This window comes from Microtus oregoni, unplaced genomic scaffold (assembly GCF_018167655.1).
Source record: "Microtus oregoni isolate MIOR12 unplaced genomic scaffold, Mior012 000044F_ref0000062, whole genome shotgun sequence".
NCBI lineage: Eukaryota > Metazoa > Chordata > Mammalia > Rodentia > Cricetidae > Microtus > Microtus oregoni.
Window position 1 is genome coordinate 2,824,695 of NW_024543218.1, and position 23,056 is coordinate 2,847,750.

The 23,056-nt window shown below is 36.9% G+C and overlaps 1 protein-coding gene across 1 annotated transcript in view; it reads left to right on the forward strand.

Annotated features, from left to right (window-relative positions):
- The window catches only part of LOC121434672 (zinc finger protein 431-like), a 43,216-nt gene extending 23,700 nt beyond the window's left edge, over window positions 1-19,516 (forward strand). The window contains exon 3 of the mRNA XM_041633596.1: window positions 19,180-19,516. Coding sequence (XP_041489530.1) covers window positions 19,180-19,516 — 337 coding nt within the window. The remainder of the gene's footprint in view (window positions 1-19,179) is intronic.
- The last annotated feature ends 3,540 nt before the right edge of the window (window positions 19,517-23,056 follow it).

Here is a 23,056-nt window from a genome sequence, read left to right on the forward strand (position 1 = left end):
TGAGAGACTGGAAGAGTTCCTACTAAAAACCAATTTCCTTAATGAGAGTCTTGTCTTCCCCTAGGGTAGAAGGCCATAGCTGGGAAGGCCTGTGCAGTCTAATCTTTGATCTCTGCTCAGCTAGTAGGGGGGCTGCTATTATCCTGAGGCCCAGCAGGGTGATAGTAAGGGATACAATTGGGAGGTAGATTTGGGGATCATTCTAGTTTTCTCCTCTTATGATGCTCTGGGGAAATGTGAGGGAGACCATAAGTCATACCATGGGAAGTGGAGGTACATTGCCTTCTGAATAGAAAGAGTAGGTTGACTGAGCTGACAGATCTTCTGGGAGTTTGATGTACAATATGATAGACTGTGGTTCTGTTCATTCGGGTGTTATTTAGGCCATTCACACAGGACTCTAAACATTCTTGAGTGTGTATTTGGAAAATAATGTACAGAGACATAGAAAGAAGACTGCAGTATAGTATAGTATAGTATAGTATAGGACAGTGACAAAAAATACATTGTTTTTTTCACCTTAAAGTTTCAACACTCGGTATGATTTAAATGAGAAAACAAACAGTGAAAATAATGCATGTTCCAGAATTTAACAATGAATCTGAATGTGACATGAAATTGTGTAGTATCATGGAATATAAACTCTGATAGCAATAGGTGGGGTTTTCCCACAGACATCAACTAATTAAATAACAACATGTTGCACTGTTATAGTTGATGTAAAATTACACATATTTAGTGTATGTATTTTGATTCATTTGGACATAATACTCCACAGGGGACAGTAAAGTGTCATGCCCAGACATTCTCTTTAAATCCATGTGTTTAAAACCAAAAAAAAAAAAACTAAATCCATGTGTTTATGTGTCTTTATTATATACAGAGTAGTACTCATAAAATGTCATAAGTTATTATAGATCCCAGCAATATCCTCATTATATTTTTCATATTATTGAAATTAGAATTAAGAATTATTGTATTTGCATGCATATGGCAGCTATATTCATGGTGTTCTAAATATAAAAACAACCTAAATGTTCACTTCTAGAAAAAAAGTGTTGTCTCATGAGGCCAGTGTGCTAAATAATGAGGATGATAACAATGGTCAAAAGCTCATGAACTCCTAAAGGACTGTCACAGTCAGTACTGTGTCCATCATAAAATAAAAAGTAATTACAGATTACGGTATGTCAACCCACCTATTTCTCTCATTTATTTTTAATCACTATTTTGCTCTCATAAATCACATGGAAGTAAGAGCTACAGCAATAAAAAATGAAGAGCTGGATATAATTAATCTAACTAAGGTAGCAATGAAAAATTAAGGTCAAAAAATAAATATTGCTGAGGTAATCGCTTTTAAAGGGTTTTTCTAATGTTCATTTAGTTGATATGTGGAGAACTAAAATATCAAGCTTTTTAAAGCAAGGGTTGTTTTGGAGAAAAGGAGAAAATATGGTATTATGGCATAAAAGTGCAGAAAAATTGCTTTATTTGATTAGTCGGAGAACTTTTTGCCAATGAGTCATACCACACAAAAAGTAAAATTAAAGTGAGGAAATAAATTGCCTTGTTTTGTTTGAATTTAAATAATGACAATACATGGTAGTTTGACAAAAATGGGATAATATTAGACAATTGAATGTTTTCTTTTCTTGAAGTAAATCACCTTAGAGAGTAACACTTTCATTTTTGCTTTGCATACTGTTTAAACAATATTTAACACAACTCTTAATATATGATTAATACATCTCTTAATATATGATTATTACATAATTAACATAGCAAAACATTATAACATTACTTATGTTTTCATGTTATTAAATAGTTACTCAAATGGTATTTCTCCTTAAGAAAAGCAAAAGCATTCTTTTGGAATTAAATGAACAAGGATCTCTGTAATATTCCACAGTTCAAACTAGTGGAAGAGAGCACAAGAATATGGCCTGTTTGTTTTCTGTATGTTTTAACTTTTACATTGTGAAATTGTGCAGAGATGTAACATTCCCCATGTTTAATATACAAACATGTTTCAGCTGATTGCATTTCCACCTACACTTAAAAATTTTGCAGTATTCCACTTGAAGCTTTCCTAAGCAGTCATTTCAGACTACTAGCTGATTTTCAAGCCTTTGCAAGTTCTTGCTGTCTTACCTCAATCTGTTGCTTTCCAGAGTGCTTCAACTTAACAAATGACTTTATATGCACAAGTACATTTTATGTTACATTTTGAGGACTAGTGAAATCATTTCTTTCATGTGCACACATTCTTGGATATATGCACTTGATCATTCATGTACCACAAAGGCCAGCAAGAAATCACATTGTTTCAATTTATTGGTGGCACCACCTAGTGTCTGAAAGACCCTACAGACCCCCCCCCCCCTCAAAACCCCAGCTAACATGCTCCCGTGAGAATGCCTATTTTGTTAAAAAAATTTTCAGGGCCTCCAGCTAGCTGGCTCTCATGAGAACATCCTGTTTGCTTGGGGAAACAGTATGCCTATAGCTAGCATATGTGCCAAACTTAGAATATCAGCAGTTCACAAAAGAAACAATTCCCCCTATGAAAGATCCCAGCTTAGCTGCGGTAACATCATTTCACAAGGCTTTTGACTAACAAATGTAAGTGCAGAGTGAGGTCAGGGTCCCTGGCTGCAAAGCAGGATACAATAGGACAATCTGTAAAGCAGGATATAAGACAAGGACATCCATATGACAGGATGTCTGTTGCCATACATCTGTGCTGGGAAAGGAAAAACCAAAAGAGGAACAGGATATCTGTTTCCATACATCTGTTCTGGGAAAGGAAAAACCACTTATGACCCTTGCCCCATTCCAACCGACCACTAACCACGCATTTGCTTCTGTAATCTGCTTCTGCTGCCCTCTTTCCTATAAAAGGACCTTCCCCCAGTCTGCAGGCAAGCAAGTCCTCCGAAAGACTTTGCCGCCAGCAGGTACCTGTGTTTACTCAATAAACCTCTTGCTAATTGCATCCTGTGGCCTGGTCTCGGAGTGTCCTGGTTCTGGGGACTTCATCAGATAAAAAGTCCTCTCTGAAGGTCTTTCAGTGTCTACAGTAAAAATAACATTACTTTTGTATGCTTACACATCACAAATTTCTCTTATCCTGAATTTTGTTTATAGACCTCAATTAACCATCATGCATTTAACTAATTCATCATTCTGAACTATCAATAAATTTGACACAAATTAAAAATGGGAAAATAGTATTCCAAATTACAAGTCGGCAATCGTATTTGGGCCAAGAACTTTGTGGCAAATTTTTATAGGGTCTAGTGTATGGTAACAAAGTAGATCAGTGGACTGACTAAGAAAGGACATTTCTGGGAAGGAGTTGGAGGTAATTCCCAGTAATGCTTCCCAAAAACTATTCAAAGGCAGCCCTGTTGAATAACAGACCAGAGGTGGGCTGGAGCCACAAACAAATGCATGACCTTGAAACCTGTGGGTGTCTGTCGTAGACAATCACATTAAGGTTTCACACATTCTTTGATTTGCAGAAATACAGAGAAAGCAGCCAGAAGGTGCCTGACCTGTGTTCTCTGGCCAGATAGAGAAAGAAGACACACAAACAGTAAACTTAGGATCTCTTAAGAGAGCTGCTTATTTGTTGCTAATATTGAGTCATGAAGTCCTTGGTTGAGGAGGCAAGTCTCTGGTCACTGCTAGAAAACATAGCCCACCAAAGAAAAGGCATTACAAAGATGCTGCATTTAACTATGTTTTGGGGTCTTTAGAATTTTTCCAAGTTATTTCAGATTTTATGTGGAAATTTGGCTACACATTGGAATGCCATTTGTGAACAGACATTTTTTTCCCTAACTGCCAGCGCAAGATTATCACACAGAAGGTTTTAAGATTTTAAGAATTGAAAATGTTTACACAAAGATCATAGTTATTACTAACCTGCTCTTAAATTTTAAGTTAACCCATATTCCCCATTTAGTATCTTTCCCTGGTAAAACATTTATCAGCATGACACATTCATGTCAAGCTCCCAATGCCTCATGCCCAGCTTCTGGCCAGTCAGTGTTTTATTCAACCAATTTGAGTGACAAATCTATAGAGTATACAATAAAATTACTTGAAAATGGGATTTGGCTTACCAAATATTCAAAACCTGGCTACTCATGAAACTATGACTTCATTTTTATGTAAAACCTACCCAATAGCTGGGAATGTTCATATTACAAATATAAACTAAAATAAATAAGCATTTGGAAAGCTACACAAGCAAAGTTAGTAATGATTTGTATGTATATGTATGTGCCAGTGTATATACTTTGTGTGTATATTTGTGCATGAGTGTGTATACATATTTAATGAAATTATAGAAGAAAATTTTCCCAACCTAAAGAAAGATATACCTATGAAGGTTCAAGAAGCATACAGAACACCGAATAGGCTGGATCAAAAAAAAAAAACATCCCCTCGCCATATAATAATCAAAACACAAAATACACAGAATAAAGAAAGAATATTAAGAGCCGCAAAGGAAAAAGGCCAAGTTACTTATAAAGGTAAACCTATCAGACTTACACCTGACTTCTCTATGGAAACCATGAAAGCCAGAAGGTCCTGGATAGATGTACTGCAAAAACTAAGAGACCATGGATGCAAGACCAGACTACTATATCCAGCCAAGCTTTCGTTCACTATAAATGGAGAAAACAAAATTTTCCAGGATAAAAACAAATTCAAACAATACGTAGCCACAAATCCAGCCTTACAGAAAATTAGGAAAATCACTAACCAAGGAGTCCAACAATGCCCACAATAACTCAGTCATCTAGAGACCTTTCACCAGCGCAACTCAAAGAAGGGAAACACACAAACCCTACTACTAAAAAAGTGACCGGAGTTAACAACCACTGGTCATTAATATCACTTAATATCAATGGGCTCAACTCACCTATAAAAAGGCACAGGCAAAGAGATTGGATACGAAAACAGGATCCAACATTCTGCTGTTTACAAGAAACACACCTCAACCACAAAGACAGGCACCTACTCAGAGTAAAGGGCTGGGAAAAGGCTTATCAAGCAAATGGACCTAAGAAACAACCAGGTGTGGCCATACTAATTTCTAACAAAGTTGACTTCAAACTTAAATCAATCAGAAGAGATGGAGAGGGACATTTTATACTCATAACAGGAACAATTCATCAGGATGCAGTCTCAATCCTGAATATCTATGCCCCGAATATAAAAGCGCCCACATTTCTAACTCTTATGTATTGTTTTTGCCCAAGTCACTTTACGATGTAAAATAAATCTCTAGTCCTGAAAATTACTATTACAAGCTATTTAAATTGATAAAATTACAGGTTAATAGTTACATATTATAATCATACTTATGGTCATGTTAGGGAGTCTTTCAAAGTGAAACAAAAATACATTTCATTTCCATTCTTTTTCATGATAGGGTTCCTTTGTATTACTCTGGTTGTCCTGGAAATCACTTTGTAGACCAGGCTGGCCTTGAGCACACTGAGATCAACCTTCTTCTGCCACACAAGTACTGGGATTAAAGACATGACCATCACTCCCTGGCCAAAAAATACATTTTAAATAAGTCATCAAACATTTCCTATTCAAAATATGGCATTTAAGATGTTATGATTATATAAGGCTTTTATGGCAAGGCATGTCTGTTCCTGACAACACCAACCTATTTCAGAGATATGATGGCTATCATAGAAATGACTAAATGTAGTTAACTTTCTTGCTGGCAAGACTTAGGCACTGGCAAGAAACTGCCCTTTGAGTTGACTACTGACAGTAGACTGTCTAAATTAGATAGGCAGGACATGAAAGAAAGTGACAGCTGAGCATTGCCATGGCAAAGCAGGACAATCCTTCAAAATTCCTGCCTCACAGAAACTTGGTCAGATCTTCTAGGTGTATAGGCTATAGTTAAAAAAGTCCAACAGTACAGTGGAATCTTGGGTGACTATCCAGGCTAAAATTGTTTTTTATTGAGGTATATATTTTTCTCTGCTCTCTTCCCTTCTTCCACTCTTCTACCTTCTGTAATGATCTCCATGCTTGCAATTAGTTCAGAAGTTTCTGTCTTTTTCTACTTTCCATGTAGATTAGATCCATGTGTATTTCACTTAGATTCCTCTTTGTTATCTAGGTTCTCTGGGGTTGAGAATTGTAGGCTGGTTTTCTTTACTTTAGGTCTAAAAGCCACTTATGAGTGAGGACATTGTATATTTTGTCTTTCTGGGTCTGGGTTACCTCACTCCGTATGATGTGTTGATGCATAAATTTGCCTGCAATTTCCAAATGTCATTATTTTTTTTTCTGCTGTGTGGTACTCCATTGTGTAAATGCAGCACATTTTCCTCATCCATTCTTTGGTCAGGGAGTGCTTGGGTTGTTACCAGGCTAATAGAAATAGTGCTGCTAAGAATATCGCTAAACACATGCCCTTGCAGTATGATTGAGAATCATTTATGTTATACCCAAAGTGGTATTGCTTGGTCTTGCGGTAGGTTGTGTCCTAATTTTCTTAGAAATCACCATTCTGATTTCTAAAGTGATTGTACCAGTTTGCATGCCCACCAGCAATGGAGATATTTTCCCTTCACCCCACATTCTCTCCAGCATAAACTGTCCTCTGTGTTTTTGATCTTGGCTATTCTTACAGGTGTAAAGTGGAATCTCAGAATTGTTTTTACATTTCTTTAATGGCTAAGGATGTTGAGCATTTCCTTAAGTGTCTTTCAGTCATTTTATAGTCATCTGTTGAGACTTCTCTGTTTAAGTCTGTACAATTTTTTTCCATTGGCTTATTTGTTCTTCTGATGACCAGTTCCTTGAGCTCTTTATATATTTTGGATATCAGCCATTTGTTTGAAGTGGGGTTGAAGAAGACCTTTTTCTATCCTGTAGGCTGCCATTTTATTAAACATTTTCTCTGCTTTTCAGAAAGTTTTCAGTTTTAGGTGGTCCCATCTATTAAATATTACTATTAGTGTTCATGTTGCTGGGGTTATATATAGAAAGCAGTCTCCTGTACCAATGTGTTCAAGTGTACTTTCCACTTTCTTTTCTATGAAGTTCAATGTGGTTGTTTTTATGTTTTGATCAATTTGGACTTGAGATTTCTGCATGGAGATAAACACTATATTTTCTGTTTACTCAGGTAGTACTATAACCTACTCAGGTCTCTAAAGGACTTAAATACTAGATAATTGTAGTTTTTTCTGTTACAAAAGTGAAACAACTCAGAAACTAGCATGAAATATGTAAGGTTAAGAGATATAAAAAGTTTATTTTAGGTTGGGATAAATAATGATTTAGGTACAACACTTCCTGTGCGCACCTGGATACCCCCCCCTTGCTCCATTCATCCTTTTGGCCCTGGATCATTGGGCTACCGGTGGCCCTGTTTAGTTGCTGAGAAATCCCATCTGGATGGGTGAGTGTGTGCTATCCAGGGGCGGACTGTCCCAGAAGAGAGCACAATCCCCCCTCCCCCAGCTCCTTCTGCAGGGCTGTCTTTCTTTCTCACGACCGACCCCCCCAGCACGCCTCCCCAACCCTGCCCTGCTGTATGCTAGGACCAGTGCTCAAGAACAGTTTTAAGCTCCTACACAAAGGCTACCCACCCGGAGCGGTGAGTGCCTGCCTACCTGGCAGGCCTCAGCGTCCCATGTAAGGGAGCCCGGGCACCTTCAGCTCCGGCGCCAGGCTTCCTGTGCGCTCCTGGATACCGCCCCCCCCTGCTCCATTCATCCTGTTGGCCCTGGATCATTGGGCTACCAGCGGCCCTGTTTAGTTGCTGAGGAATTCCATCTGGACGGGAAGGGTTCCTGCTTCTACACTGAAGAGATATACCCAGAGAGTCAATCACAACAAAGACTGGACCAAGACACCAGGCCTCTCCTGGCTCCATTTGAAGGAAGAGATGGGAAGGTGCCAATGCAAGAATTCCTCCAACAACCTGAAAGGCAACATGACATCACCACAATCCAGGGATCCCGAAATAAGAAGAATTGCACACCCTACTCCAGAAGAATTAGAAGAAATCGACTCAAAAGTGAACTATATGAAAATAATAGAGGACCTTAAACAGGAGGTAAAAAACTGCCATAAACAATTAGAGATTACAAACAAAAAGAGGAAATGAATTAATCGCTCAAAGACATGCAAGAAAACCAAGAGAAACAAGAAAAAGCAATCAAACAGGTTAGGGAAGCGGTTCAAGACTTGAAGAATGAAATGGAAGCAATGAAGAAAGCACAAACCGAGGGAAGAATGGAGATGAAAAATCTGGGTAAACGAACAGGAACTACAGAGACAAGTACTAACAACAGATTACAAGAGATAGAAGAAAGAATGTCAGACACTGAAGATACCATAGAGAAAAAAAACACACTGATCAAAGAAAACAGCAAAACCAACAAATTCTCATCACAAAACATCAGGACATCTGGGACACAATAAAAAGATCAAACCTAAGAATAATTGGAGTAGAAGAAGGAGAAGAAGGGAAGCTCAACGGTCCAGAAAATATACTTAATAAAATTATAGAAGAAAACTTTCCCAACCTGAAGAAAGATGCACCTATGAAGGTTCAAGAAGCATACAGAACACCAAATAGGCTGGATCAAAAAAAAAATCCCCTCGCCATATACTAATCAAAACACAAAATATACAGAATAAAGAAAGAATATTAAGAGCCGCAAAGGAAAAAGGCCAAGTTACTAATAAAGGTAAACCTATCAGACTTACACCTGACTTCTCTATGGAAACCATGAAAGCCAGAAGGTCCTGGATAGATGTACTGCAAAAACTAAGAGACCATGGATGCAAGACCAGACTACTATATCCAGCCAAGCTTTCATTCACTATAAATGGAGAAAACAAAATTTTCCAGGATAAAAACAAATTTAAACAATACGTAGCCACAAATCCACCCTTACAGAAAATAATAGAAAGAAAATCACTAACCAAGGAGTCCAACAATGACCACAATAACTCAGACATCTAGAGACCCTTCACCAGTGCAACTCAAAGAAGGGAAACACACAAACCCTACTACTAAAAAAGTGACCGGAGTTAACAACCACTGGTCATTAATATCACTTAATATCAATGGGCTCAACTCACCTATAAAAAGGCACAGGCAAAGAGATTGGATACGAAAACAGGATCCAACATACTGCTGTTTACAAGAAACACACCTCAACCACAAAGACAGGCACCTACACAGAGTAAAGGGCTGGGAAAAGGCTTATCAAGCAAATGGACCTAAGAAACAAGCAGGTGTGGCCATACTAATTTCTAACAAAGTTGACTTCAAACTTAAATCAATCAGAAGAGATGGAGAGGGACATTTTATACTCATAACAGGAACAATTCATCAGGATGAAGTCTCAATCCTGAATATCTATGCCCCTAATATAAAAGCACTCACGTACGTAAAAGAAACATTACTAAAACTCAAGGCAGCCATCAAACTGCACACACTAATAGTAGGAGACTTCAATACTCCTCTCTCACCAATGGACAGGTAAATCAGACAGAAACCTAACAGAGAAATAAGAGAATTAATGGAGGTAATGAATCAAATGGACTTAACAGACATCTATAGAACATTCCACCCAAATAGGAAAGAATATACCTTCTTCTCTGCAGCTCATGGAACCTTCTCAAAAATCGACCACATAGTCGGTAACAAAGCAAACATCCACAGTTACAAAAAAATATTAATAACCACCTGTGTCTTATCAGATCACCATGGATTAAAGTTAGAATTCAACAACAATGCTACCCCCAAAAAGCCTACAAACTCATGGAAACTGAACAGTCAACTACTGAACCATACCTGGATTAAGGAAGAAATAAAGAAAGAAATTAAAGTCTTCCTTGAATTCAATGAAAATAAAGGGACAACATACTCGAACTTATGGGACACTATGAAAGCAGTGCTAAGAGGAAAGTTCATCACACTAAGTGCCCACTTAAAGAAAACAGAGAAAGCTCACTTTGGAGACTTAACAGCCCACCTGAAAGCTCTAGAAAAAAAAGAAGCAGACTCACCTAGGAGGAGTAGAAGACTGGAAATAATCAAACTGAGGGCGAAAATCAACAAAATAGAAACACAGAAAACAATCCAAAGAATCAATGAAACAAAAAGCTGGTTCCTGGTGAAAATCAGCAAGATTGATAAACCCCTATCCAAACTAATCAAACGAAAGAGAGAGAACACGCAAATTAATAAGATCAGAAATGAAAAGGGGGACATAACCACAGACACAGAGGAAATTCAGAGAGTCATTAGATCTTACTACAAAAGCCTGTATGCCACAAAACTGGAAAATGTAAAAGAAATGGACACTTTTTTAGATAAATACCATATACCAAAGTTACACCAGGACCAGGTGAACAATCTAAACAGACCTGTTGGTCGCAAAGAATTAGAAGCTCTTATCAAAAACCTCCCTACCAAAAAAAGACCAGGACCAGATGGTTTCAATGCAGAATTCTACCAGAACTTCCAAGAAGAGGTAATACCTATACTCCTTAATGTATTCCACAATATAGAAACAGAAGGGTCATTACCTAATTCCTTTTATGAAGCTACAGTTACTCTGATACCAAAACCACACAAAAACTCAACCAAGAAAGAGAATTACAGGCCAATCTCACTCATGAACATTGACGCAAAAATCCTCAACAAAATACTGGCAAACCGAATCCAAGAAGACATAAGAAAAATTATCCATTATGATCAAGTAGGCTTCATTCCTGAGATGCAGGGCTGGTTCAACATACGAAAATCTATCAATGTAATCCAGCATATAAAAAAGCTGAAAGAAGAAAACCATATGATCATTTCATTGGATGCTGAAAAAGCATTCGACAAAATTCAGCATCCATTTATGTTAAAAGTCTTGGAGAGATTAGGGATACAAGGGTAATACCTAAATATAATAAAAGCTATATACAGCAAGCTGACAGCTAACATCAAATTAAACAGAGAGAAACTCAAAGCCATCCCGCTTAACACAGGAACACGACAAGGCTGTCCACTCTCGCCATACCTCTTCAATATAGTGCTTGAAGTTCTAGCAATAGCAATAAGACAACATAATGGGATCAAGGGGATTCGAATAGGAAAGGAAGAAGTTAAACTTTCGTTATTCGCAGATGATATGATAGTGTACTTAAGCGATCCCCAAAACTCCACCAAAGAACTTTTACAGCTGATAAACAGCTTTAGTAATGTGGCAGGATACAAGATCAACTCCAAAAAATCAGTCGCCCTCTTATACACAAAGGATATGGAAGCAGAGAGGGAAATCAGAGAAGCTTCACCATTCACGATAGCCACAAACAGCATAAAATATCTTGGGGTGAATCTAACCAAGGAAGTGAAAGATCTATTTGACAAGAACTTTAAGGCAATGAAGAAAGAAATTGAAGAGGGTACCAAAAAATGGATGGACCTCCCTTGCTCTTGGATTGGGAGGATCAACATAGTAAAAATGGCAATTCTTCCAAAGGCAATTTATAGATTCAAAGCAATCCCCATCAAGATCCCATCAAAATTCTTCACAAATCTGGAGAGGACAATAATCAACTTTATATGGAAAAACAAAAAAAGAAACAGGATAGCCAAAACAATCCTTTACAATAAAGGATCTTCTGGAGGCATTACCATCCCTGATTTCAAACTCTATTACAGAGCTACAGTAATGAAAACAGTGTGGTACTGGCATAAAAACAGAGACGTCGACCAATGGAATCATATAGAAGACCCAGATTATAACCCACAAACCTATGAACACCTCATTTTCGATAAAGGAGCTAAAAGTATACAATGGAAGAAAGAAAGCATCTTCAACAAATGGTGCTGGCACAACTGGAAGTCAACCTGTAGAAGAATGAAAATAGACCCATATCTATCACCATGCACAAAACTCAAGTCCAAAGGGATTAAAGACCTCAATATCATCCTGAACACACTGAACCTGATAAAAGAGAAAGTGGAAAGTACCCTACCTCATATGGACACAGGAGATCGCTTCCTATGTATAACCCCAGCAGCACAGACATTAAGGGCAACATTGAATAAATGGGACCTACTAAAACTGAGAAGCTTCTGTAAAGCAAAGGACACTGTCACTAAGACACAAAGGCAACCTACTGTCTGGGAGAAGATCTTCACCAACCCCGCAACAGACAAAGGTCTGATCTCCAAAATATATAGAGAACTCAAGAAACTGGACTTTAAAATGCTAATTAACCCAATTAAAAAATGGGGCACTGAACTGAACAGAGAATTCTCAACAGAAGAAGTTCAAATGGCCAAAGACACTTAAGGTCGTGCTCAACTTCCATAGCAATAAGGGAAATGCAAATCAAAACAACTTTGAGATATCGTCTTATACCTGTCAGAATGGCTAAAGTCAAAAACACCAAGGATAGCCTTTGCTGGAGAGGCTGTGGAGGAAGGGATACCCTCATCCATTGCTGTTGGGAATGCAATCTTGTGCAACCACTGTGGAAGTCAGTGTTTCGGTTTCTCAGGAAATTCGGGATCAACCTACCCCTGGACCCAGCAATACCACTCTTGGGAATATACCCAAGAGATGCTCTATCATATGACAAAAGCATTTGTTCAACTATGTTCATAGCAGTATTATTTGTAATAGCCAGAACCTGGAAACAACCTAGATGCCCTTCAATGGAAGAATGGATGAAGAAAGTATGGAATATATACACATTTGAGTACTATGCTGCGGTAAAAAAAGCAATGACTTCTCGAATTTTGCATGCAAATGGATGGAAATAGAAAACACTATCCTGAGTGAGGTGTCCTAGACCCAAAAAGATGAACATGGGATGTACTCACTCATAATTGGTTTCTAGCCATAAATAAGGGTCACGGAGTCTACAATAGGTGAATCTAAAGAAGCTAAGTAAGATGGTGAACCCAAGGAAAAACATATAGTAATCCTCTTGGCTAAGGGAAATAGACAAAATTGCTGGGGAGAAAATTGGGATCTTGGGGGTGGGGTGGGATGGGGGTAAGGGAAGATGGGGAGAGAAAAGTTAGAAGGGAAGGAGGGGGGGCCTTGGGGAAACAGGAGGATTGGGATAAAGGAAGGTTGGACAGGGGAGCACGGAACCACAATTCTTAGTTAAGGGAGCCACTTTAGGGTTGGCAAGAGACCTGACCCTAGAGGGGCTCCCAGGTCCCCAAGCTGAGGTCCCCAGTTAGTTCCTTGGGCAGCTGAGTATAGGGAACCTGAAATGACCCTATCCTAGAGCAATAATGATGAATATCTTGCATATCATCATAGAATCTTCATCTGGTGATGGATGGAGATAGAGATAGAGACAGAGACCCACACTGGAGCACTGGACTGAGCTCCCAAGGTCCCAATGAGGAGCAGAAGGAGGGAGAACATGAGCAATGGAGTCGGGACCATGAGGGGTGCACCCATCCACTGAGACAGTGGAGCTGATCTATTGGGAGCTCACCCAATAGATGGACTGTGACTGAAAAAGCATGGGCTAAAACTGGACTCTCTGAACATGGCGAACAATGAGGGCTGATGAGACGCAAAGGACAATGGCACGGGGTTTGATCCTGCTTAATGTGCTGGCTTTGTGGGAGCCTAGCCAGTTTGGATGTTCACCTTCCTAGATATGGACGGAGGGGGGAGGACCTAGGACTTACCACAGGGCAGAAAACCCCGACTGCTTTTTGGACTGGAGAGGGAGGGGGAAAGGAGTGTTGGGAGGGGGAGAAGGGTGGGAGGAGGGGGAGAAGGGTGGGAGGAGGGGGAGGGAAATGGGAGGCTGGGAGGAGGTGGAAACTTATTTTTTTTTCACCTTTTTTTCAATATTAAAAAAAGTCTTGAATGTAACCAAACTCCAGATCCAAACAATCCATAATTGCCTCCTATAATTTTATTTCTACAAAACCATTTTTTTCTGCTGTAGATGATAATTCTCTTTGACTTGTCACCTTTTATGGTTTGGTTCTAATTACTATTTTCAATTTTTTACTCCAATAATGGATTCCACATATAACCTCTCCAAATTTTTAATTGGGTGGGAGGAGGGGGAGGGAAATGGGAGGCTGGGAGGAGGTGGAAACTTATTTTTTTTTCACCTTTTTTTCAATATTAAAAAAAGTCTTGAATGTAACCAAACTCCAGATCCAAACAATCCATAATTGCCTCCTATAATTTTATTTCTACAAAACCATTTTTTTCTGCTGTAGATGATAATTCTCTTTGACTTGTCACCTTTTATGGTTTGGTTCTAATTACTATTTTCAATTTTTTACTCCAATAATGGATTCCACATATAACCTCTCCAAATTTTTAATTTTTGGGCTCAAAATTTTATAACACTATTTTATATGCTGAATAATTAATACAATCACCTTTTTGTATATTTTCAGAAGTAATTCCCAGGGGACAAAGTTTGCTTTACTTCACCAAACATTTTCTCTAAAGTATTTACATTTGAATCAGCTAATGAAATTCCATATAATGTTGAAAACATACCTAACTTGAGTATAATTTCCATTGTAATAAATAACAAAGTACTAACATCCAGTACTTTATATCCTAATTGGTTTATAATAATAACTTTCAAGGACTAGAAATTTTCATTACATGTTTAAGTGAGTTAAATTAGATAATATGGTTTGAGTAAGAATATAAAAATCATAGACAGTATGTTTTGATAAAAATGTCAAGTTTATATCAAAAGGGAGCATCCATATCTATATCAATATAAAATATATAAATAAGTAGTTGCCTTTTAAAATTAATTTTAATGATCTACACTTTTACATCATACACATATATGCCCCTTTATTTTTTTTTAGATTCAGTAATGTACACTTTTATCCTATCATTTCATTGGGTGCCTTTTGTAAGTGGATGTATATTTATGAATATATAGAGCTGGTTTTGGAGATGGACACTGGCTCTGTCCCTCTATAAATCCAAGCATGTCATTAAAATAAAAATTCAGAGTTTCTCTCTCAATGTCAGGATCATGGGACAGAAAGAAAAAAGAATTTAGAAAAATTTTCACTTTTCTACATTTCTACTTTCAAGTCTATTGTATATGTCATTGAATATATATGTCTGTATATGACTATAAATAATGTTTCAGTTTTCCACAATGAACAATGAATTTTCCTGCAGTAATTTTTGAAGTTTCAGGAAGAAGTTGGGGCCCCACAACAACAACTCAACCTGGTTGATACAATGGCATGATGATGATAGTGCTACTACCAGACGTGTTTTGCATACCACCTGCTCAAGATGGTTCCAACTTGGTTAGCTGAAATGGTCCACTTTTTACAATGTTCTGGACAGACCTTATAAGAGGAAGATCAGAAAACCTTTACAAAATACTCAGAGACTATTTCCAGTTATACCAGACAGTAATCTTGGAACTTAACCATCATTTTACTTTTGCAGGATCCCATAGAAAGAACATTGCCCCCATAACAGCTGGAAGTAATTCTAAAAGACTACAATCCCCTCTACCAACAAAGTTTGTCCGAGGGTTAGGGACATCATTTAGGGGTTGATTATAATTGGTATAGGGTTGCAGGTGAGAAGAGAAATTTTATGGGCTCAGGGATTTATTTTTATTCTTAAATTTTATGTATGATGTATGTATGTATGTATGTCTCAATATTCTGCCTGCATATATGCTTGCGGGCCAGAAGAGGGCACCAGATCTCATTACAGATGGTTGTGAGCCACGATGTGGTTGCTAGGAATTGAACACTTAACCTTTGGAAAAGCAGGCAGTGCTCTTAACCACTGAACCATCTCTCCAGTCCCAGGGATTTCTTTGAAAAAAAGGGAAAATTGGATGGAATAATAGATTTGTGTGAGTTTACATACATTAATAATAATAGTGAGTAATAGAGTGAATGCTTGTGAGTTATAATTTATAGGCAATTGCTTTGATATAGATTTTTGTATATTGATATAATGTTAAATATTGAATATTGTATGCATACATGCTTCTACCAATGCTTAAAACATTTTATATATTGACAAATATATTTATCAAATTGCAATGTACATTTCTTCCACTGATCAAGATATTTATTCATTGGTTACAATTTGAGCACATTGTACTCATTTGTTGTACAGTTGCTTATTTACAATATTCTAATATGAAGTCTTAGTCTTTAAGTTATACAGGTATTAGAATTATAGATCAATAGTCATCTATGTTTGTCATACTTACAGTTAGAATAATCAGGTTTTTCACACACATAAAATATTTTTCATAGATAGGTAATCTTCAGCCACTTCAAAGAGCTGTAATATATGGAATTTAAATAACCTAGGGTACTGTTGAAGTGAGACACGATTACTACTGGTAGCATTGTCTATTTCCAGAGAATGTTGAGCACCGGAGACACTCAAAGCTTGTTTTCTTGTTGTCAAAACTGGCCTTTGGTCAAAGACATGTTCATGCCTCAACCTCTGACAAAATACATGGTATCCAAAAAATGGATAACAGTTCTGTTAAATCTTGACTGGCATTCATCTCAGAAACAAATATACCTACCTCTGTTTGCTGAGCATTGTGGTAAAGGCAAAATACACCAATATGCCCAGTTTGTCCATCTTTTTTTTCCCTTTCTGTAGGCATTAATTTTCTCATGCATACAACATACTGTTGATCTTTTCTCTTTTTCTTTCCCCATGAATAGATACTGCTCTTATAAGGTGGTATCCTATACAAAGGACACAGAAATAACAGAATTGATTCTCCTTTTCAATTTCCTTCTAAAGTGACTGTCTATGTCATGGAACAAAAATGGGGAACACCAGAATCATAAAACTATACTTTCAAAGAAGTATGCATTTCACTGTCATACTTACATTGTACTCATGTATGGTATATTTTTGAAGGCAGTGACGTATGATGATGTGCACATCAACTTCACTAAGGAAGAGTGGGATTTACTGAATCCTTCCCAGAAGAATCTCTACAAAGATGTGATGCTGGAGACCTACAGGAACCTCACTATTCTAGGTGAAAAAGAATTTCTTTCATGTTTCAAAATATGGAGACAACTTTTCCTTGGTTTATGATTTTGTTCTGTAATTTTTTTAGAGAAAGAAGAATGAGGTGAATAACACAGTCACAATCCATAGGAGCACTTAAGATAATAAGCTAATTGTTGCACATTCTTAAATAATATGACATATATTCTGGTACTGTATTTTAGGATACTTTTGGGAAGACCTTAACACCAAAGAGCATTGTCAATGTTCTAGAAGACATGCAAGGTAATTTTCTTGGGCAAGTTCATAACAATTTCCCTTGAATAGTTTGTAATGTGTTCTGGAACTTTAAAACAAAAGCAACAGTGTAAATAACCACAGCTTTAAATATATTGATGGTTATTAAGTTCTCACAAATCCATATACCTCAATTTCATGTATGTGAATTGCATCTGCAAAGCCTTCATTTAAGAAAAAGTCTAGGTAGCAATACCTAAGCAGATATCACCATTTGATCCATAGCACCATGAGAGCTATGTTGTAGAACTGCTGCTTCATTTGCTTCTTGCTATTCATGACAGAAAATGTATACATATTTCAGTGATGATGAGTATAGCTGCAAAACTTTCTACTAATTCAATAGCCCATGGTAAGCCTTGTATCACTCATATACTTTTTGTGACTGTGCTAATTTTAATGAAATCAGACTAGTCAAGGGTCAAGGGGCAGTTGTTGTGGAGAAACCTCAATATCTATACCAAAAGTCTGTGAAAGTCGAACCTTGTAGATTCATTTTGGAAACCTTTTATACACTATTCTGTTGTAATCATTGGAGCGGTGGGGCTGCGTCCCCGGCACCCCCGCTGCCTGCACGGCTAGCTTTAGCTTATGCCCCGAAATAATTACACGGAAACTGTATTCTTTTAAACACTGCTTGGCCCCTTAGTTTCAGCCTCTTAACCCATTTCTATTAATCATTGTGCACCACGAGGTGCGCTTACCAGGGAGATTCTAGCCTACGTCTGTCTGGAGTGGGAGAATCATGGCGACTCCTTGACTCAGCTTCCTTCTCCAAGCATTCTGTTCTGTTTACTCCACCCACCTATGTTTTAACCTATGAGGGCCAAGCAGTTTCTTTATTGCTTAACCAATGAAATCAACAGATTGATATGACACTCCCATATCACTATTCTTTTTTCATATATATATATACATATATATTTTTATGTATATATATGATATGTCACTATTGACACAAGTGTATGAGCATAGGAATATGGAATAGAAATATGGAAATATTTAGCATACCTCTCTTTAAGAACAATTAAGAAGATAAACTGTAGTTCCTATGTAGAGTGTACATGTTTAATTTGATCCACAAATACAAAGTTAATTTATTTTCTATCATCATGGGTAATACATAAATACAAACTCACATTACAACAAAAACAAACAAACAAACATGAGTTCTTGGTCTATGCAAATACTTCTGGGTGTCTTAGTTCACTTCCCAAATGTATAATGGTTCACAATATAGTAAAATTATGAATGGAGTAAAGTTGGTAAAGCACTCAGTATATGGAGTTCTCTTAAAATGTAAAAAATATCCTAGAAGATTATAGTTATAGTTATAGATGAAAACGTAAACAATGACATAATGGTATTTTTCATCACAAATATTTTTCTAGATGTAAAATGACCCCTAATGAGAGAACAAAAAATGATTTTAAACAAAGCTATAAAACCTTGATATTTGATTCCTTTTTACAATTTGAAAAAAAAGAAATTAATTCATATAGATATGAGGTTCAACTTCTTTGAAGGTGGTAAAGCTTTTACATGTGTAAATTATCCTTGCAGGATTGAAAGAAATCAAACTGGAGAGAAGTTTTCAGTATATTCTCACTGTGGTAAAGTCTTGTTTTATAACTCTGATCTCCTAAGGAATAGAAAAACACATAGCAGAGAAATATGCTGTGAAATTAAGCAATGTGACGAAGTCTTTTCTTATCACAATCATCATGAAGTGCATAAAAGAACACACACTGCAGAGAAACCCTATGAATATGGTCAAAATGATAAAGACCTTCTTCCTCATGAAACTCATCTAAGTCATAAACGAACATACTGGAGAGAAATATTATGAAAATAATCAATGTGTTAAAGCCTTTGCACATCTCAGTCATCTTCAATTGCATAAAAGAACACATACTGGAGATAAACCATATGAATGTAATCAGTGTGCTAAGGCCTTTGCATGTCACAGTGATCTTCAAAGGCATAATAGAACACATATTGGAGGGAAACCCTATGAATGTAATGAATGTGGTAAGGCCTTTGCACGACATAATCATCTTCAATTGCATAAAAGAACACATACTGGAGAGAAACCCTATGAATGTAATCAGTGTGATAAGGCCTTTGCAGACCCCGGTACTCTTAAATGGCTTAAAATGTAACATACTCTAGAGATACCTGTGAATGGAATGTGGTAAATTCTTTTTCACAATTATCTCCAAATACATAATATGAGCCCTTCTGTAGAGAAACCCTGAAGATAATTTGGATACTTTTCAAAAACGTGAAAAAAATCATACTGTGGTTAAACTCTATAAATGAATTCAGTGTCATAATGTTTTGTACTTCATATAAGAGTAAGACTTTGTGTGTAGTCATCTAAGAAAACTTGTGCATATTATCATAATCTTTTGGACCTGAGGAAAAACTGGGAGCTTATTTTAAATTGTTCCTTCAGATGTTTAGCCACTTATAGTCAGTTAACCAAAATCAGTTATTGCATAGAAAAAAGTTTGATAATGTCAACAATTTGTTTATGCATCATTATAACTCTCTTTATTTTAGTTTGAACCAGCAAAGTAATGGATAAAACATTAGTGGAAACAGGAGGGGTTTTTCAACTTTGGTCTTTAAACCAGAGCCAAAGGAAAGAACTTTGTCTCTAAATCTAGAACTAGATAAAGAAACAACATCTTCCTGAAAACAGCCAAAATATTAAAATGGCCCAGTGAAAGAAACACAATTTGGCTCTCAAACCAGAGCTTTAAAATCCTAAAAGTTTCAACAATGTTTTTAAGCTCAAAGGATACCATTAACTGAAATATGAGAGACATGTAGAGTCAAATCTCTCATACATTTACTTGTATGTTTTGTATAAAAGTATCCTTAGAAGATGGGGATAAAATTATGGTTATCAGAAGATTGGGAGTGGTCATCAGGAAGGTAGGTAGGAGGTGATTACAAGAAATATTTTCTGAAAAAGAAAGATGGCTTGAAGTAATAAATGATGGAAAAATCACCCTTAACAGTGACTGCAAATAATATAAAATATTATGGAATTACCAACTAAAGAAGTGAAAGGACTATAGGAAAAGAACATTAAATCTTTGAAGAGGACAGCAGAGAATGGGAAGTAGTCCCTTGCCCTTGTTAGGTAGAAATCAACATAGCAATCTACAGGCTCACTACCATTCCCATGTAAATATCAGAAAAATTTTTCACAGATCTCAAAATAAAAACACTCAACTTCATATAGAAAAGCCACAAAAATTGCAGGATAGCCAAAACTATCCTATATAAAAATAATTTCTGCAGGCATCACATTCCTTGACTTCTTCAGATGAAAACAGAGCTGCAGTACTGACGAGAGCCTGGTGTTGGCACAAAAACAGATAGGAGGACCAATGGAACTGATGCTGGCTAAGACCCAGACATCACTCCACTCACCTACTACACCTGATTTTTGACAAAGCACCAAAAAATATAAAATGGATAAGACATATTTAACTAATGGTGCTGGCATAACTGAATATCAATGTGGGGAAGAATGAAAGTAGATCCACATCTATCATCATGAACAAACCTCAAGTCCCAATGGATCAAAGACTACAACATAATGACCTACACACTGAACTACATAAAACAGAATGGTGCCCGGGCGGTGGTGGCGCACGCCTTTAATCCCAGCACTCGGGAGGCAGAGACAGGCGGATCTCTGTGAGTTCGAGACCAGCCTGGTCTACAGAGCTAGTTCCAGGACAGGCTCCAAAGCTACAGAGAAACCCTGTCTCGAAAAACCAAAAAAAATAAATAAATAAAAAAACAGAATGGTGGAAGTACACTTGAACACATTGGTAAAGAGAACCAATTTCAAATTATAACCCCAGGCATCACAGACACTGAGAAAAATAATAAATGAGATCTCCTGAAGCAAAAGTTTCTGTAAACCAAAGGACATGATCAACAACACAAAAAAGCCAGTCTGTAGTATGGGAAAAGATATTCACCTACCCCACATTGGACAGAAGACTGATCTTCAAAACATGCAAAGAACTTAAATAATTGGTCATCAAATAAAAAATGGAGTACTCCAATGAAAATGGAGTACAGACCTAAATAAAAATCTTTTAACATATGAATCTAAAATGACTGAGAGACACTTAAGGAAATTTCCAAACTCTTTAGTCATTAGAGAAATGAAAATTAAAACAAATCTGAGATTCCCTCTTGCATCTGTAACAATAGGCAAGATCAAAATACTGATGACAACTTAAGCTGGAGAGGGTGTAGAGTTAAGGGAACACTCCTCCATTGCTGATGGGATTACAAACTGAGCCAGCCACTTGGAATATCAGTATGGTTATTCCATAGAAAATTAGAAAGTCACCTGACTGGTTGTGAGGCATGTCTTCATTCCCTGCACTTGGGAGGCAGAGATAGATTTCTGTGACTTCAAGGCCAACCTGGTCTACAAGAGCTAGTTCCAGGACAGGCTCCAAAGCTAAAGAGAAACCATGTCTTGGAGAACCAAAAATTTAAAAAAAAAAAGACTGAAAGGAAATTAGGAAACAGCTTATCTTAAAACCCAGCCATGCCCTTTGAATATGTACTCAATGGATACTCAATCATACCACAAGGACAAATGCTCAACTGTGTTCACAGCAACATTGTCAGAGCCAGAACCTGAAAACAACCCCTCCACTGAAGAATGGACAAAGAAATTGTGGTATATTTACACAATGGAGTACTACACGTGGATAAAAACAATTACGTCTTGAAATTTATGTGCATATTTATGGATCTAGAAAATATCCTAAAAGAGTGAGTTAACCCAGAACCAGAAAGAAAAATATATGTGCTCACTCCTAAGTGGCTTTTAGACATAAAACAGAGGACAATCAACCTACAATTCACAATGCCCAGAATATATACAACAAAGAGGAAACAGACATACATAAATCTATTCTATATAGGCCATAGAGAAAGACAAGATCTTAGTAAATTTGAAACATGTGAATCGTGGGAGAAGGGGAGGGGGGAGGAAGGGAGGATAGTAGACAAATATATAGTTGAATAAAAAACAATTAAAAAATCCTTGATACACAGCTGTTCCTGGGTGAATTATACAAAGTGATAGTATAAAATGAATAGCTAAAATATGGAACTTTGCTTAATTTTGTACCAGAATAAAATACTTCATCTTGCTAAGGCAGACTGATTTATGATATTTAATTTAAAAAAATCCTCACATTTTCCAAAAGAAAATTAAAGATTTGTACCATATCTCCCAATCTTCCCAAACCTATAATCACACATACAAACACACGAGACAGAAGTGTTTGATTTTACTTAATATAGCTACATTCATTCTAAGTTCATCATGTACTACCGAGTTCATGATTTAATGATGAATTTTGAAGGCTGTACAAGAGTGACAGACCCTGAACTATGTGAGTACTAATTGAATCTTTGACTTTTGAAAACACCAAGTTAGAGTGTAAGAATATCTTGGGCTTTTATAGGTCAGATGAGCACCTACAAAGCAATGGATCTTATATACAATATAGCTAGCATCCAGAATCAAGAGGTGGATTCAAGAAAGCAACCACACACTTTACAGATTCATTTACACTTTTAAGAGACCATGCCCAAGTGGATTGATATCTTAAAGCTATTGACTGAAGGAGCTCTCACAGCACCTA